General features: G+C 33.5%; 1 protein-coding gene across 1 annotated transcript in view; it reads right to left on the bottom strand.

Annotated features, from left to right (window-relative positions):
* LOC129806141 (Na(+)/H(+) exchanger beta-like) overlaps positions 1-16,035 on the bottom strand; it is a 185,523-nt gene that overhangs the window by 1,354 nt on the left and 168,134 nt on the right. Inside the window, exons 3-6 of the mRNA XM_055854518.1 lie at positions 8,478-8,878; positions 8,088-8,407; positions 4,018-4,244; positions 3,868-3,951 (exon numbers count right to left, since the gene is read on the bottom strand). Coding sequence (XP_055710493.1) covers positions 3,868-3,951; positions 4,018-4,244; positions 8,088-8,407; positions 8,478-8,878 — 1,032 coding nt within the window. The remainder of the gene's footprint in view (positions 1-3,867; positions 3,952-4,017; positions 4,245-8,087; positions 8,408-8,477; positions 8,879-16,035) is intronic.

The raw sequence follows: 16,035 nt of genomic DNA, 5'->3' as shown, positions 1-16,035 counted from the left end.
ACGAAATTTGAACATCTATTCTTATCAGAAAACATAGATTTAAGAAAAAACGTCATATTATTTACATTTTATTAGATAGGGGAGACTATGGAGCAAAAAGTCACAAATCGAAAAATTCAAAATTCAATATCTTAAAAGATAAAAAAGATAGCGGTTCGAATTTTTTTCCATAGATAGCCTCCATAGACATTCTTCAATGACGTAAGTTTCTTAGAACTCGAACAAGGAATTTGAAAAATAAAAAAATATCGAAATTTTTAACCCTATTTTTGAAATATTTTCCTTGCAGAAGATAACAATTATTACCTACTTATTTTCCAAAATTGATGCACTAGTGAATATTAGGTGAGATTCTTAACAATCTCACCTACTATAATCCTAACAAAATTTCATGTCATCCGATCGACCTCAAACTTGGCCAAAATGTGTTTCAGCACTTCCTGATCACGAATATATATGTGGCTAATTTACGTTCCCGGCCGGCCGGCCGGCCGGCCGGCCGCTCTTTGGAGCTTAATAGCTCCTAAACTAAAAAAGATATCGATTTGCGGTTTTCGGCAAAGGTTATATATCGGGTGAAAATTGCAACTTGGTGCATTGACCCCCCACCCCCACCCCTCCTTCCGCCATTTTGAAGACCCCCCTTTCTTTGTTTTCTCAATAGCTCCACCCCTATGGCATCGAGCGGGCTCAAATTTTAGTATGTTATAGCTGGGTCTTAAAGCTTTCCATCAATACCAAACTTAAGGTCCCCTGACCCCCCTGACCCGAGCTATAAGGGTCCAAAAAAAATTTCTTAAAATGGCCATAACTCCGGTTGTAATTGTCAGAATTTAAAAAGTGAGGGCTTTTTGGAAAGCTCTCGTGAAATGCCACTTCCCTTTCTAACATCGCAAGTTAATAAAACCACCGCTAGGGGCGCTATTATTAAAAAGAAAATTTTTAAATCTTATAAGTTAAATAACTCAAAAATTCCATTGTGCATCGGGCTGAAATTTTAGTATGTTGTAGCCGTTGATTATACCTATCAAACAAAAAAAACCTTAAGTCGATCCATAACCCCTGACCCGAGCTATAAGGGGTCAAAGTTCGAACATTGACCGGCCTCTATCTCCGGTTCTAACTAACACAGCGACCTAAATTTTACCTTTTTGGTTTCGTCTCGATGAGCACTTTCAGATGGAAGTTCAAAAAGTTACCACAGGTGGCGCCGTGATGGCGTCAAAATTCATCGAAATTCAAAGTCATTTTTCTCAAAAACGGCATTGTGCAAGTTAATGAAATTTTAGTATGTTGTAGTCCAGTCTAGGACGTTTCCAAAATGGTGCAAATGTGCGCTGTGGTTAAAACAGAACCGGAGATATGAGGGGTCAAAGTTCACGAAATTCGAAAAATCATATCCCCGGTTCTATGTGACCGATTTTGATGAATGAGGGCTTAAACGAAAGATCTCACCAAATGCTACAACTTTCTAAAATATTTGAACTTCGTGGGACCAACACCAGGGGCGCCACAGTCGAAAAACCAATTTCAATATCACATAACCTCAATTATCTCGATTGTCGCTGAACCGATTTTGATGATTACTTCGACATAATTGTAGAGCACATTTGTCTCTACATTTCGTCCATACATCATTTTCCACTCAGACTACGCTATCACTCCGATTTTGCCGTTTAAGTGTGAAAAAATTGATTTTTCCCATAATAACGCTTTGAAATCACTCAGATGCCAATTTGACTGCCTCTACTCCACCAAGACACTTAAAATAGGGTTTTAAATGGAAAGTCCCACAAAAGACAACAATTCTTTGATATAGTTGAAGTTCAACAAATGAACACTTGGGGCACTTTGGATGAAAAAACAAGTTAAGAAACAAAAAACCTCGCTTATCTTGGCTTCTGAGTAATCGATGAGATCATGTTCTATAGGAAAATTATAGAGTACATTCTGGTCTACATTTCACCCATATATCACTTTTGTGCCAGTTCATCCAAATCCTTGATATTTTGGTTTAAATATAAAATTTGTATAATTTCACGAATTTGATTCAAGATAACTGAATGGCGTCTCCCAACTTCAGCTCCAAATCGAATTTGCATGCACTCCGAGTTAGCTCACGTTAAGAATCTCACCTACATAAGCCGGTTAGGATTATCTGTCCCTTTTCTAAATAATTATGATTCTTCGAATACGAATCCGCTATCTATTTTAGAATTTTACTCCAGAAATCCTTTTATTAAAAATGGCCACTTGGGGTAAAAAGTAACAAAAGGTATAGAGCAAAAAGTAACAAAAAAGCGAAGCAATTTCTGATGTTTCACGGCGAAAAGAAACGTTATTGTCATGTCTAGTTGCTTGTTGTTTGCATTGGTCAAACGATTTGCAGTCTTTTATGTGTTTTTTTCTAAAATAGCTTGAAAAGCGCTTTTCTCGTTTTTTCACTTTTTTCGCAGAGAAAACTATGTTTTACAAAGGTGTGGATGAATAAATTTTCTATGAAAATATATCCTCTAGGTAATTTTTTCAAATTTATGGAAGCCTGTAATGAAGCGAATCAAAATATGATAATACCCAATGTCTGGTACTATTTGCCCCAGCATTTTTGAGAAATGGTCACAAAATTACCTTTTAGAAATTGGCTCGATAAACGTATTTCCTAACAAAATAGAGGAAAATTGCTTTCACAAAGTTGTAGGGCGGTAGATTTCCTATAAAACTGCGCTAATTAGAAATTTTTGAAGCGCTCTAGTAGCTTGTAAAAAAAATAAAATATCCGTTTTGTGACTTTTTGCCCCAGTCTCCCCTATACTACTTGTACGTCTATTATATTTAAAAAGAATTTTTATTATTTTATTTTGTGATCGTCGCAGTTTATCAATAATGTTTTTATTTGTAGATCCCCATATTTCTGCCCCATAACTCATAAATGATTCACTCAAAGAATGATATATATGTTTCCTTATATTAATTGGGATCGACTTATAACCATTCCTTATTATAGCTCCTGCTATTGCAGATATTTTTTTAATAATACTACTAATATGTGTTTGAAAATTTAGCTTACTGTCAATTGCAATTCCTAGATATTTAAATATTTTAACTTTTTCAATTTCTTCATTATTATATAACAGTTTAATATTTTTATTTTCTTTTCCAAAGTACATAAATTTAGTTTTCTTTTGATTGATCAGTAGTTTATTAATATTCGCCCATTCTTTCAACTTATCAGGGTCATATTGAGATTTTCTGACTAGATCTTCTTTAGATTTCCCATAATACAAAATGCATATATCATCCGCATATATAAACAATTTACCCGCTATACCAGCTTCTTCAATATCGTTAATAAAGGCCTATAAAAATTTATAGGCACTATAGGGATGCTTGTCCATTGAAGAAATGGTTGAGATAGTCCAAGTAGTTTAAAAATAAAAATTAGTGTTTGGTGCTACCCCGTGTTTGGTACTGCCCCAGTTTCCCCTGTATGGTTTTTTGTCTGTTAAAGTTGGCCATTTCCTTAACTGATCGATAATACCCCCGTCTACCCTAAGATAGCAAAAATAATTTTTAAAAAAAGAGGAAAATATTGAAACTATCCTAAACAAAATAAATTTGTCGTACGTTTAAAAATGTTAATTTAAATTAGTGCGCTGCAAAATAGACACTGTCATTATTTAGTGAAAAGCATGAAAGGGTTACTTTGATGGTTTCCAGGCTTGTGGTTTTTGAATAAATATTTCAATGACTGCTTAGATATCATATCAATTTCGAAACCAATTAATGTTTGCATCTGTGGCCAAAAGGAGTGACGAGGCAATTGAAAAGTGAAAAGCATAAATAATAATTTATATTTTAGTAACATACCGCCATAGCACATTATAAATTGGTCAGCAGCAGATATTTTTTCCGTCCTTGTGTAATTACTGATGGCCACAAAGGATAAAATAACTGAAATAAAAGGCAGACTTGGTCAAAATCGAAAATATCCTGACAGTATCAAATACTTTGATGTACCAATTGTTCTGCATGCGAAACAGAGGATGAGTGTGATGACAATAAAGGTCCAGTTGATTTGGGAAAATGTGGAAAATACCCTCAAAGTCGATACACCCAGCAGAATAAAAACGGCTGCTTCTGCTGACCGTGCCATAAGTCTTGTGAAAATCCTTATTGAATCCATTGTCTGCATAGACAAACTCTTTGCCATGTATTTTGTGCATGTCAGTGAATAGAAGAATATCCTGTGAAAATAATAATTATTTTCCATTGTACATTGTTTATCTTGTTAACAACAGTCCGGAAATTAATCATCAAAGAAAACACTGAATGAAATTATATCGAACTCTCATCTCAAATAGTTAACAAATCAAAGGACTTTTCAGTAGATAATACACTTAATGCTGATGTATAGAATCAGTTTAAGCCCTTCAGGCTGTTGCCAAGCTATGGAAAACAGAAATAGGGGTATTATGTACAAATTACTTACGATACAAAGTGAAATATAAACTCGTGAATGCGTACGAGGAATTTTTCAAACAAACTTCAGTTGCAAAGGAACATTATTTGCATCAAATACCGTGCAAGGCAAAAAATTAAACCTTTTTATACAAGAAGAGAATCATATTGACCGTCAGAACCTAAGTATTTTTCTCAGATTTACATTGCGATTTTCAAAGATATCCACATTTTTTCGAATTATCATTTGTAAGACACAGCGAGTCCAGTTAGCTGACAAAAGTAACGTTTTCACCAGAAACAGTTGGTTACCTTTTAATATCTGTTCAATTAAGATTCCATGGATACAACCAGAACTTTGTTCATATTGACATCATAGCGAATATTTCGTTCAACACACCATTTCCTCTTTTTCTGAGACACTTCCATCTCTTTTAATTAGCAAAGTGTAGTGATATTCATAATATTCAGAAAACTATATAACCCAGAAAGCACAGTTATCTGAATAAAGCAGCCTTTTCAGCACATTTTTGCTGAATTTTTTTTCAGCAATTTTTTTTTATTCTGCTGATCAGTTAGCAAAAATATGCTAACTGGTCAGCAGTTCTCGAAAAAATGTACTAACGAAGTGGAAATAGCACTGATTCGCGAGTGTCGTTATAAGATTAGCAGAATCTTAGCTAAAAAGGGACAGATAATCCTAATCGGCTTTTGTAGGTGAGATTCTTAATGTGAGCTAACTCGGAATGTAGGCAAATTCGATTTAGAGCTGAAGTTGGGGGACGCCATTCAGTTGTTTTGAATCAAATTCGTGAAATTATACAATTTTTGTATTTAAATCAAAAAATCAATGTCCTCTACAATTACGTCGAAGTAATCATCAAGATCGGTTAAGCACGTGTCGAGATAATTGAGGTTATGTGGTTATTGAAATTGGTTTTTTGACAGCGGCGCCCCTGGTGTTGGTCCCACGAAGTTCAAATGTTCTAGAAGGTTGTAGTATTTTGTGACATCTTTCGTTTAAGCCCTTGTTAATCAAAATTGGTAAAATATAACACGAGATATGATGTTTTGAATTTCGTTAACTTTGACCCCTGATATCTCCGGTTCTATTATAACCACAGTGAACCCACGCCACTTTTTGGAAACCTCAGAGCCTACTAGACTACAACACTCTGAAATTTGATTAACTTTCACAAAGGAATTTTTGAGAAAAATGAGTTTGAATTTTGATGAATTTTGACGCTATCGCAGCGCCACCTGTTATGATTTTTTGAATTTACATCTGAAAGTGCTCATAGAGAAAAAACCAAAAACCCAAAATTTAGGTCAAAATATTAATTAGAACCGGAGATAGAGGCCGGTCAATATTCGAACTTTGACCCTTTATAGCTCGGTCAGGAGTTATCGATCGACTGAAGCTTTTTTTTTGTTTGATAGGTATAATCTGCGGCTACAACATACTAAAATTTCAACCCGATGCACAAAGGAATTTTTGAGTTATTTTACTTAGACAATTGAAAAATTGTGTTTTTAATAATAGCGCCCCTAGCGGTAGTGTTATGAGCTTGCGATTCAAATTCTGACAATTAGAACCAGAGTTATGGCCATTTTAATAAATTTGTTTGGACACTTATAGCTCGGGTCAGGGGTGTCGGGGGTTCTCAAGTTTGGTATTGATCGAAAACCCTAAGGCCCAGCTATGACATAATTAAATTTGAGCCTGATCGATACTATAGGGGCAGAGCTATTAAGAAAAGAAAAAATAGGGGCATTCAAAATGGCGGAAGGAGGGGTGGGGGGTCAATGCACCAAGTTGCATTTTTCATCCGATATATAACCTTTTCCAAACAAAAATGTGTTTTTGATAGCTTCAGTACACCTTTCAGATCAGGAAAATTTCAAGAAATCAAAATTCGCGCTGCCTTCTTTCTCAATCCTTTTGCATAATGTCTAACCTACTTTTTTGCACTCTTCTTCTTCTTTTAAACATCACAAAATTCAGTTTAGTTTAATCTAAATTGAGGTGCGACAATGTGACAGACTTATTCCCCATGTTTAAAAAAGAAGGGAGCGTGAATTTTGGTTTCATGAAATTTTCCTGATCTAAAAGGTGTGCTGGAAGCAGGGGGGTCACATTAGCTCTGAAAAATGCGGCCAGTTTTAGTGTATTTTTTTTTCCTGTTTTCGTACACATTTTACAAGATATCTCTAAAAGTACGTAGGTTGCCAATTTGGGGTTTTCGGTTGCCCATTCCATATTAAATTTGCTTTTATTTTGTATTTGTATTTTTTGCTAATTCATTCCACAATAACAGAAAACACCGAACGAACTCCAAAGTTTTTTTTAGCATGCTAGAAACATATGGGAAACATAGAAAACGTCATGCCCCTGGCTGGAAGCATAAACAAAAAATTAAATAAGGTTTAAATATTATATCAAAGATTGCATCTTGCATGTTTAGGCACCAAAAACTTTTTAGCATTATTGAATAGCACTCTTATTTTAGTAAAAATGAAATTTGGTCAGAACGCTAATGGAACGAAAATCATAAATTTTTCAATGCCAAAATATAGTAAAATATTTAAAACAAATGGCAAGTTAAGACAAAAAATCAAAGTAGTCTTAAATTAATACAAATAAAAATAAATTAAAACAATTTAAAAATATGGTTTATATTAAACCTATATTCAGGCAGATAAAAATTAATTACGAAAAAGTAAATTTAGACAAGAACAAAGGCCGGGGAATAGAGAATAAATTATATAAGGGGTGAGCAAGAACTGTTTGAAACCGAATAAACGTCAAAATAAGTTTGTCCAGGTAGTGTTGTGATCATTAACCTAGAATTTTCATTTGACGTTTGTTCGGTTTCGAACGTTTATTGCTTACCTATGAATCAAATAATGTGTGTAATGTCTCCGGCATAGCTCTTCAAAAAGACCTCTTAATGAAGAGAAACTTGAGTAAACAAAATTTCTGTCCCTCTCTTTCTCAAACCTATCCCGTACAACTATCCCATTCTCTCGCACTTAAATCCAAATTCAATTTTTCATGATGTCCACGAGAAGAAGAAGAGTACGAGAGAGTGAGACAGACTTATGCAAGGCGGTTTAGAAAGAAAAAGTTAGAAATTTAGATTTCATAAAATTTGACTTGTATAATAGACAAATCACAGACATTACTGATGAAATTAAATTTAATAAATTCTTAAATTTAATTAATTTGTACAAGGCCTAGAATTCTATCGATTTCTAGTCCGTTCTTCTCTTAAAATGATTAGAATTTCTTTAGAACACTTGCAAATAAAACTTTATGTTGAATTATTGCAGATAATCAAATTGAGACAATTTATTTATAACTATTCTACCTCATTCATTGTACTCTAAATTCAATCTACAATTGAATTTTCTTGAATTTCCGGTTCAAAGGACCTTGAGATTGCATGAGAATCTCAGATGCAATACCTGTGCTTATCAAATCACCTTGCTGGCTCATATCCTTCTTTATGATAAACAAAATGCGCAAAGCATTGTCCTCTTAGGTATTTTCTCAGAAGTTTGTAATCCCTTTGAGACATTTCTAAGAAGGAAAATTCAAAGGTATAGAATTATATAAATCCACTTACGCAACAACGCCACTCCAGTGAAATCCATCCGCCACGAGATACGCCAAATGTCCCGTGGCAATGGCGACGATTGAAGAGTGCCGGGGGTAGTTTACAGTCTTAGTGATGAGATAGGATATGAGAATGCCAAAGGTCAGACCAACAAGGAGTCCTCCAGCCATGACAATGCAGAATGACAGCATTCCAGCCAGAACTTCCCATGTATCAACTGATGGAAGTACAAGGAACTTCTCCAGAGTATCGAACATCACTATGGATACACTGTCGTTGAGAAGGGATTCCCCAAAAACGATTATATAGAGAACTTGATTGACACGCACCTGTATGGGCGGAAATTGAAATTTTCTGTCGATAAGGATATTCAGGATGAGGAATGGCTTGTACTAATACCTCTTCAAATACAGCCAGAACCGAAACAGGATCTACAGCTGCGATTACTGTGGAAAAAAGGAGAAGTCCTGCAGGTTCATGATGCGAATCAATGCCAAACATCCCCTTGTCGTTCATAATCATGAGAATCCCGCCAACTGAAAAGGCAAAGATTACAGTACCAAGAAAGGATAGAGCCAGGATAAGCCCAATATTGGCCACAAATGGCGATAGTGGTGTCGTAAGGCCAGCATCGAGCATTATGAGAGGCAAAAGGTACACTTGAAACATATGCGGACTCAATTTCTTAATTCCCTCCCCAGAGATGAAGAATAGGGAGAAGCCCTGAAGGATTAGTCCAACGATGATCAGAAAGCATGATTCTGGTAGAAGGTGGGCCAAATTGGGACGTTGGTAGGCATCTGCAGACACAGTAAAATAATACAAATAATTACAATATGACTTAGGTATGCTCGGTATGCTACATTTCATAGGGCAATGACATCCATTAATGCCTAAGCACCTCAATAGACTAAGCCTAATGCCCTAGACACACTTACTAGAGAGACGATTTAGTGGAAAATGACGGAAATGTAGTTTTACCATTATTTCTATTATAATTACGCTAAGCCGTCTCTCGGCTAATCCTCAGGATTAGCCAAGAGACGGCTTAACGAAAGAAATAATATTTATATTAGAAATAATAGTAAAACTACATTTCCGTCATTTTCCACTAAGTCGTCTTTTGGCTTAAGTCGTAATTGTGTCTAGGGCATAATTCTTGAAAATATTTAGCCTGAAATTTGACAGTAATGCTTCTGACACATCTTTTAGATCAGGAGAATTTCATAAAGTCTAAATTCTCATCCTTTTCTATCTCAAGACCATTGTATATATTTATCTCACTCTGTCGCACTCTTCTTCTTATTTTAAACATCACATTGAATTTAATTTAGCTCAATCGAATCTGGTGTGCAAAAAAAAGATAAACATAGGGGAGACTGGGGCACATGTAAACATTTTCAATAGATGCGAATTTGATGTGATTTTCCAAGCCCATAGTGAGTTTTTGGAAAATCTTTCTTAGCTCATGTTTTACCCTTGGGTATAGGTAATTCAGCGAGGGTAATGCGGATGCTGGAAAACAATTGAGTTTACCATAACAATAAAATTTGTGTCACTGTGCATTTTTCTTTTTTCACAAAATACCTGGGGTAGAAGTAAACACTTTCTGGGGAGGATGTAAACACCCTTTTTTCCATCCTTTAAATTAACTTTGCACCACTTTCAATTATTTTAATTACTTAAGAGATATATAAAGACTGTTTATTTTTCAAAAAATCACTACACTTTTTACAAGGAATAATTAAAATAGGAAAAAAACTCAAAGCATGCAAATCAAAGACATTTTCAATGGATTTTCCCCATATTTTGACATCATGTGACTTCTTATTAAACACAGCCAACGAAAAATTTCCCACCATGAGATGCAGCTGTCAAACGAATGAAAGGAAGAAGAAGAAGACAAAATATTTTGTCATTCATTCTACACTCGCGACATCTACAATTACGGGGAAATTGCCTGTTTACATCTACCCCAAATGCTGTTTTCTGCCCAATTATTAATTCTTTTAAAATAATGAGAATCTCAATTTCTCTAGTAAATGCATTAATATAATCCTAAAGGATGCAGGAAAGAACTGGTATTGCTACATTTCGATTATTTTACACAGTTTTTTGATTTGGAAATCCAAGTGACTAAAATAATCGAAATATCAACATTTTCGGGAAAAATGACATTTATTTTTAAAGTATTAGGATTTTATTGACCAATTCATCTGTGGACATATATCTCCATGGTATCTATGAATGCTTATGGGTTTTATCCTCTGGAGTCTTAAAATTAATGAAAAAAATCGCAGTGTTTACAACTACCCCTGTTTACTACTACCCCAGTTCCCCCTATGCAAAACATTTGAGAAAAAAAGAGGATGTGAAATTTGATTTTATGAAATTTTCTCGATCTAAAAGATGTGCCCGAGCTATAAAGATTTTTTCCCAACTGTTATACTCTAATGGTGTCTACGCACTATAGAAGCAATTTTCGTCAAAAAGTGCCTTTTTTAAAAAATTCTGACGTTTCTGCCTACAAGGATAGGGGAAATTTTCTTTAAAAAGGCAATTTTTAAAGAAATTCGTCCTAGTGTGTAGAGGCCATAAGAGCTTAGGATTATCGAATAAAGGTTCCTTGCTAGGGTTGTGCCTTCACATAGTAAAAAATATTTTTTTCTGCATTTTATACTTAAAAAATATGTAAAAATGTAAAAAATATGTAAAATGTAAAAAAGGAAAATTAAGCATTTTTTAATGTTTTAAACATTTCCTGTAAGCAATATCAATACTGATTTTGATTTCACGAGGAATATCAAGAAAACTTCTTGGGAAAGCCATGAACTATAGGGGAGACTGGGTCAAAACTTGTCAAAACGCATATTTAATTCTTTCACGAGCTCTGAGAAAACTTAAATGTTTTATAATAAGCATATTCTTATAGGAAATTTACTGCTCTACAACATTGCAGAAGACTATTTTCCTCTATCTCGAAAGAAATGTGATTTTCGAATCATTTTCAAAAAAGTCAATTTTGTGGAGATTCTCAAAATTGCTGGGGCAAATTTTGTCAGTCTTCGCAAACGTTAAAAATATCAAATAGATATATTTTTATAGGAAATTTATTCTTCTACAACTTTGTAGAAGATAATTTTTCTCTATCTTAACGAGAAATGTGCTTAAATTGAGTTAATCAGTATTGATATTTTCTGTAAAGATGTCTACACATTGGGAGCAATTTTCGTCAAAAATTGCGTTTTTGACAGAAATTTGACGTTTCCCCCTACAACGCTGCAGGGAATTTCCTTCAAAAAAGCAATTTTTGACAAAAATTGCTCCCAATGTGTAGAGGCCATAAGCCAAATATTCCAAAAATAGGGCTCAAAATTTAATTATTTTTTATTTTACATAATCCTTCCTCGAATCCCTTGAAACTTTGTAAGTTTAAGAAGGTTCATGAAGACTATCTATCGTAAAAATTTCAAGCCTCAATCTCTTTTATTTTAGAAAATGGTGAATATTGAAATTTTCATTTTGACAAATTTTGCCCCAGTCTCCCCTACTTGTAACTTGACATTAAGTTGATAACCTATTAAAGTCTTAATAATTACTTAATGTGTTATGGCCTCTACACACTAGAGAAATTTATGTCCATATTGAAAAGCTTTTCTTACATAAGCGTAGGGAATTTTCTTCAATATGGACATAAATTTCTCTAGTGTGTAGAGGTCATTATTCGGGTAATTGACATCCTGAAATAATAGACATTTTCCCATATTTGTTGCTTCTTGTAACTGATCTTAACAGTTGATTCTGAAATCAATAAATTTTCCACCAAATGTAAGACTTTTCAGAGGAGATCTAATACGCCAAAAGATAGGCAAAATTTCGCCTAGGGTAAAACGGGTAAACCTCATGGGAGGACTTTTGTTTCAAAGAGAGAATTTCAAATTCAAATACCCTCATTTGAATTGGCCTTAAGGGGCTTTTGATATTCATCACCAAATAAACAAATCAAATGTTCCGGAAGAACCCACTAAAAAGCACACTCAAAAGCTCTCAGGCGAAGTAGGAAGTGATTCTGAAAAACAAAATATTTAATATTAAGTCAATTTTTAAATAGATTTCCAAGAAAATGTAAACAAAATATATTGAGAGTTGTGTTTAGACTCATTTTCAGAATTTTCAGAAGTTAATCGGTTAAGTGGATAATGAAATAAATAATCCCATAGCTTCCAAACATTTTTGGGTTTTGCTTTTACATGAAAAGCAATTATGTGCATATGCTAATTTTAAGCAATTCCAGAGATACCTTTTGAATGAACTTCTAAGAATTTTACCATCGTAATTTCAATGTTCATAGTATACAAAGCAATTACAGAGATGCTGTGGTAAAGCATTATTATTCAATGGCAAACATTACATTTAAGTCAAATATATATTTTAGCTTGACTATACACTACATTATTAGAATTGGAATCTGAAGGAATATTAATTTATAATAATATTAATAATCTCATCCAATTATTCCTAAAAAAAATCTCATGCCCTTCAATCGGGCCAAGATATGTTTCGAAACTTTTCGCTTTCGGTTTTTACACATTGAGAGCAATTTTCGTCAAAAATTACATTTTTGGCTTTTTAATTTTGGCTCCCCTTTAACCCTTTAAGGACGATTGGGTCACCTGTGACCCATAGAGAAAATAATTTTTCCTGACTACCTGAAGTTATTTCTTTCTAATGTTTGTACCTAATCACAAAGTAGAAAGATGTAGGAATCTAGGATATTTTTTGCAAATCTCCAGATACTTGCTATATAAAAAATATTTAAGCTCAAAAATGACGAATTTTCAAATTTTCACATTGGTGCTTGAATTTTAATATTTTTAATATTTCTAATTTTTTTTAAGCAAAAACCGCTTGGGACTAGAAACTATAATAACTATACATAATATTTTTCAACAAAGTAAAAATTATAGTTTATTGGTATTTTCAGGAAAGCTTCATAATTTTCATGGGTCATATATGACCCAATCGTCCTTAAAGGTAAAAAAACACCGAATTTGTCTCTAGTGGATTTTCGGAGATTTGAGGTTAGACTGTTTCATGTTTTTGTTTATGTGTGCGCAAAATAGTTAATTATTCGTGTAATATTGTGTGGTAATATCATTTAGCTGAGATTTCCCAGTGAAATACTGACTGAAGAAGGTAATATTTTGATAATTTATAAGATACTTCTGCGTATATGTTGTATATTCATAACTTTTTACTCTTGTAGATGACTTCAAAAATGGAGAAAAATATTTCATGATAAATGAACCCGAAATCATCCACATATTATGCCCGGAAGATAGCGATGATGCCGATAATATTGTCCTGAACGAAAGCGACATAATATATTTGGAACAAGACGTGGAAGAAGTGGACTTTGAAGTCTTCATCGAAAACGCATGAACACCGGAAGAACTCCCGGATCCACAGCAATGTGCAACTGTACGTCTTAAATTCCCAGAAACAAACAACATTGCACCTACCCATTATCATCAAACATGTTTCGAAGAAAACTGAGGTGCACATGGTGCTATCAGAAAATAGGATTATAAGACCAGTTGTATTTGTGAGGCATGCGACATTTATCTCTTTGTTACCAGTACTCGCAATTGTTTCGATGAATATCATAAAAGTTAAAAATGAAGTAAATAGTACATTTTTTCATAAAAAATTATTGTTTTTGTGTACAAGTCTTCAAGAGTCTTTGAGACCATAAATTGAATGAGATTTTTTTTAAATAAATTTTTGATCGTTTTAATTTTTACTCGTACTCTAATTTTTTTTAATTTATTACAAATATATTCAAGTTATTTATCCTTCAAAAATAACAGAGCAAACGAGTAAACTAGTCGTCTGGAAAATTTTGTGCTTTTTTACCTTTAAGGACGATTGGGTCATATATGACCCATAGTTTTCCCGGACTCCTAGGGATGCGAAAATTTCTTTTTAACCGTAAACCTGTTATTTAGGCTAAAATATTGAGGGAAACTTGATTTCGTTGAATTTCGCTCAGCGGAAAGCTTCTCGTCCTTAAAGGGTTAATGCATTGTGTATTGTCCATGAATATTTGGAAAAAATTGAAGAAAAATATGTTTTTGCCCCCCCCCCCCACCCATGAGAAAAATTTGTTCCTACGTCCCTGATTCTAAGTATAATATTTGATTTTATTTGTCCGCCTTCCTGTGTGACAAATCCTATGATCCTTTAACTTAAATAAATAAAAACCATTCTGAGAAATTAAAAGAAAATAAATACACATTCCTCTCTTAACATTTTCCAAAGGGGAATGTTATAAATTTACAAAATATGATATAAATCAATAACTTTCAGAGCGACAAAGTTTCATCAGAAAATTTAATGAAAAAATTAATTCAAGCGTTTTCACATTTCAATCTGACCATTTGGAATGTCATGAATCATGAAATTCATGTAATGAAATAATTTTCAAACAATCTTTGAATTTGTTTTAAATTAAACGAATTTAATTAAATTCATGTTACTAGCTTTCCAGGAAAAACCATTCATTTCATTTTGAATGAAGAGCAGTGGTCGCAGGTGTCCTAGAATCCGCAGAACATTAATTCGAACAATTCGAAGTCTAGACGCAATCGGCCCTAAAATTAACGTTGCTTTAATTGAATATTTTTTAGATGGTTAGGGGTTTCCCAAATTCGGAGAACGAAAACTGTACTTGGAGTCCGATATAAAATACAAGGCAATACCATGTAGTGAAGAAATCGCTGAGCGTTCGGAAATGAGAAGCATGTCAAAAAAAAAAACAATATTTTTTCCCGGGTATTTCTTTAAATTACGTTTTCATTTTAGTCAGTTTTGATGTACTTACTCAAATCTAACAATTCAAACTCAAGCATTTTTCAAAATCATTATTTTATTACGAAATAATTGAATATTTTATTCATATAAATGCAAACCAAATTAAAATAAGGATAAGAGCGAATTTCGATCAAAAGCCCAAGATTTTAAATAAGAAAAATAAAAATATTATGGTTATTGGCAGGGGGATGACATTAGCTCTGAAAAATGCGACCAGTTTTAGTGTATTTTTTTTCCTGTTTTCGCACACATTTCAAGAGATATCTCCAAAACTACGTAGGTTGCCAATTTGTAGTTTTAGGTTGCCTCTTCGTTATTAAATTGGCTTTTATTTTGTAGTAGCAGTTTTTGCTAATTCATTCTACAATGACAGAAAACAGCTAATAAACTCAAAAGTTTTTTCGGCACGCTAGAAACCCTAGAAACATATGGAAAACATAGGAAACATCATGCCCCTGGTTATTGGAGTGAATTTAAAACTGTCGATTATCTTTCTCAATCCAATAATTCAAAGAAAACAACAACAAAGGATTAACCGTAAAATCTGTTATAAACGATTGTTCACTTGATATTTTCTGGAAAATTTAAGACGAAAAAACTTCTTAGTTAGATACATATGCCCTAAAGGATTTAAAATTACTAGGGGAGACCGGGGAGCTTTGGGACACTTTTTCATGTTTTGACTTTGAGACAGTATTCCAAAAAATCACGATAGTGTATTACAATTTTATGCGGTCTATAGGATACTTAAGGGTATTGACTTTATAAAAAGCACTCGATAGAATTTGGCAAATAACTGAATTTTCTTGGAGAAGATAAAACATTTAACTTGACACTTTGTTCCAAACCTCCCCGATTTGGGGCAGTGTAGGACGCAAAAGGGTATGTTTGGGACGAACTTTTTCTCGCATAATTTGCATTATTGGAGCTAATATTAAAATATTTCTGACAGAAATAAAAATTTTTAATCTTTCATTTCATACTTAGAAATTAATAGAAAATCTTATTTGTACAGTAGAGTCATTTATTGTCAATCAGTTATTTAAAGTTCATAGAATTTACACAACAAAACTGAGGATATTCA

This window comes from Phlebotomus papatasi, chromosome 3 (genome assembly GCF_024763615.1).
Source record: "Phlebotomus papatasi isolate M1 chromosome 3, Ppap_2.1, whole genome shotgun sequence".
Taxonomy (NCBI): domain Eukaryota; kingdom Metazoa; phylum Arthropoda; class Insecta; order Diptera; family Psychodidae; genus Phlebotomus; species Phlebotomus papatasi.
This window is presented reverse-complemented; position numbering and strand designations above follow the sequence as displayed.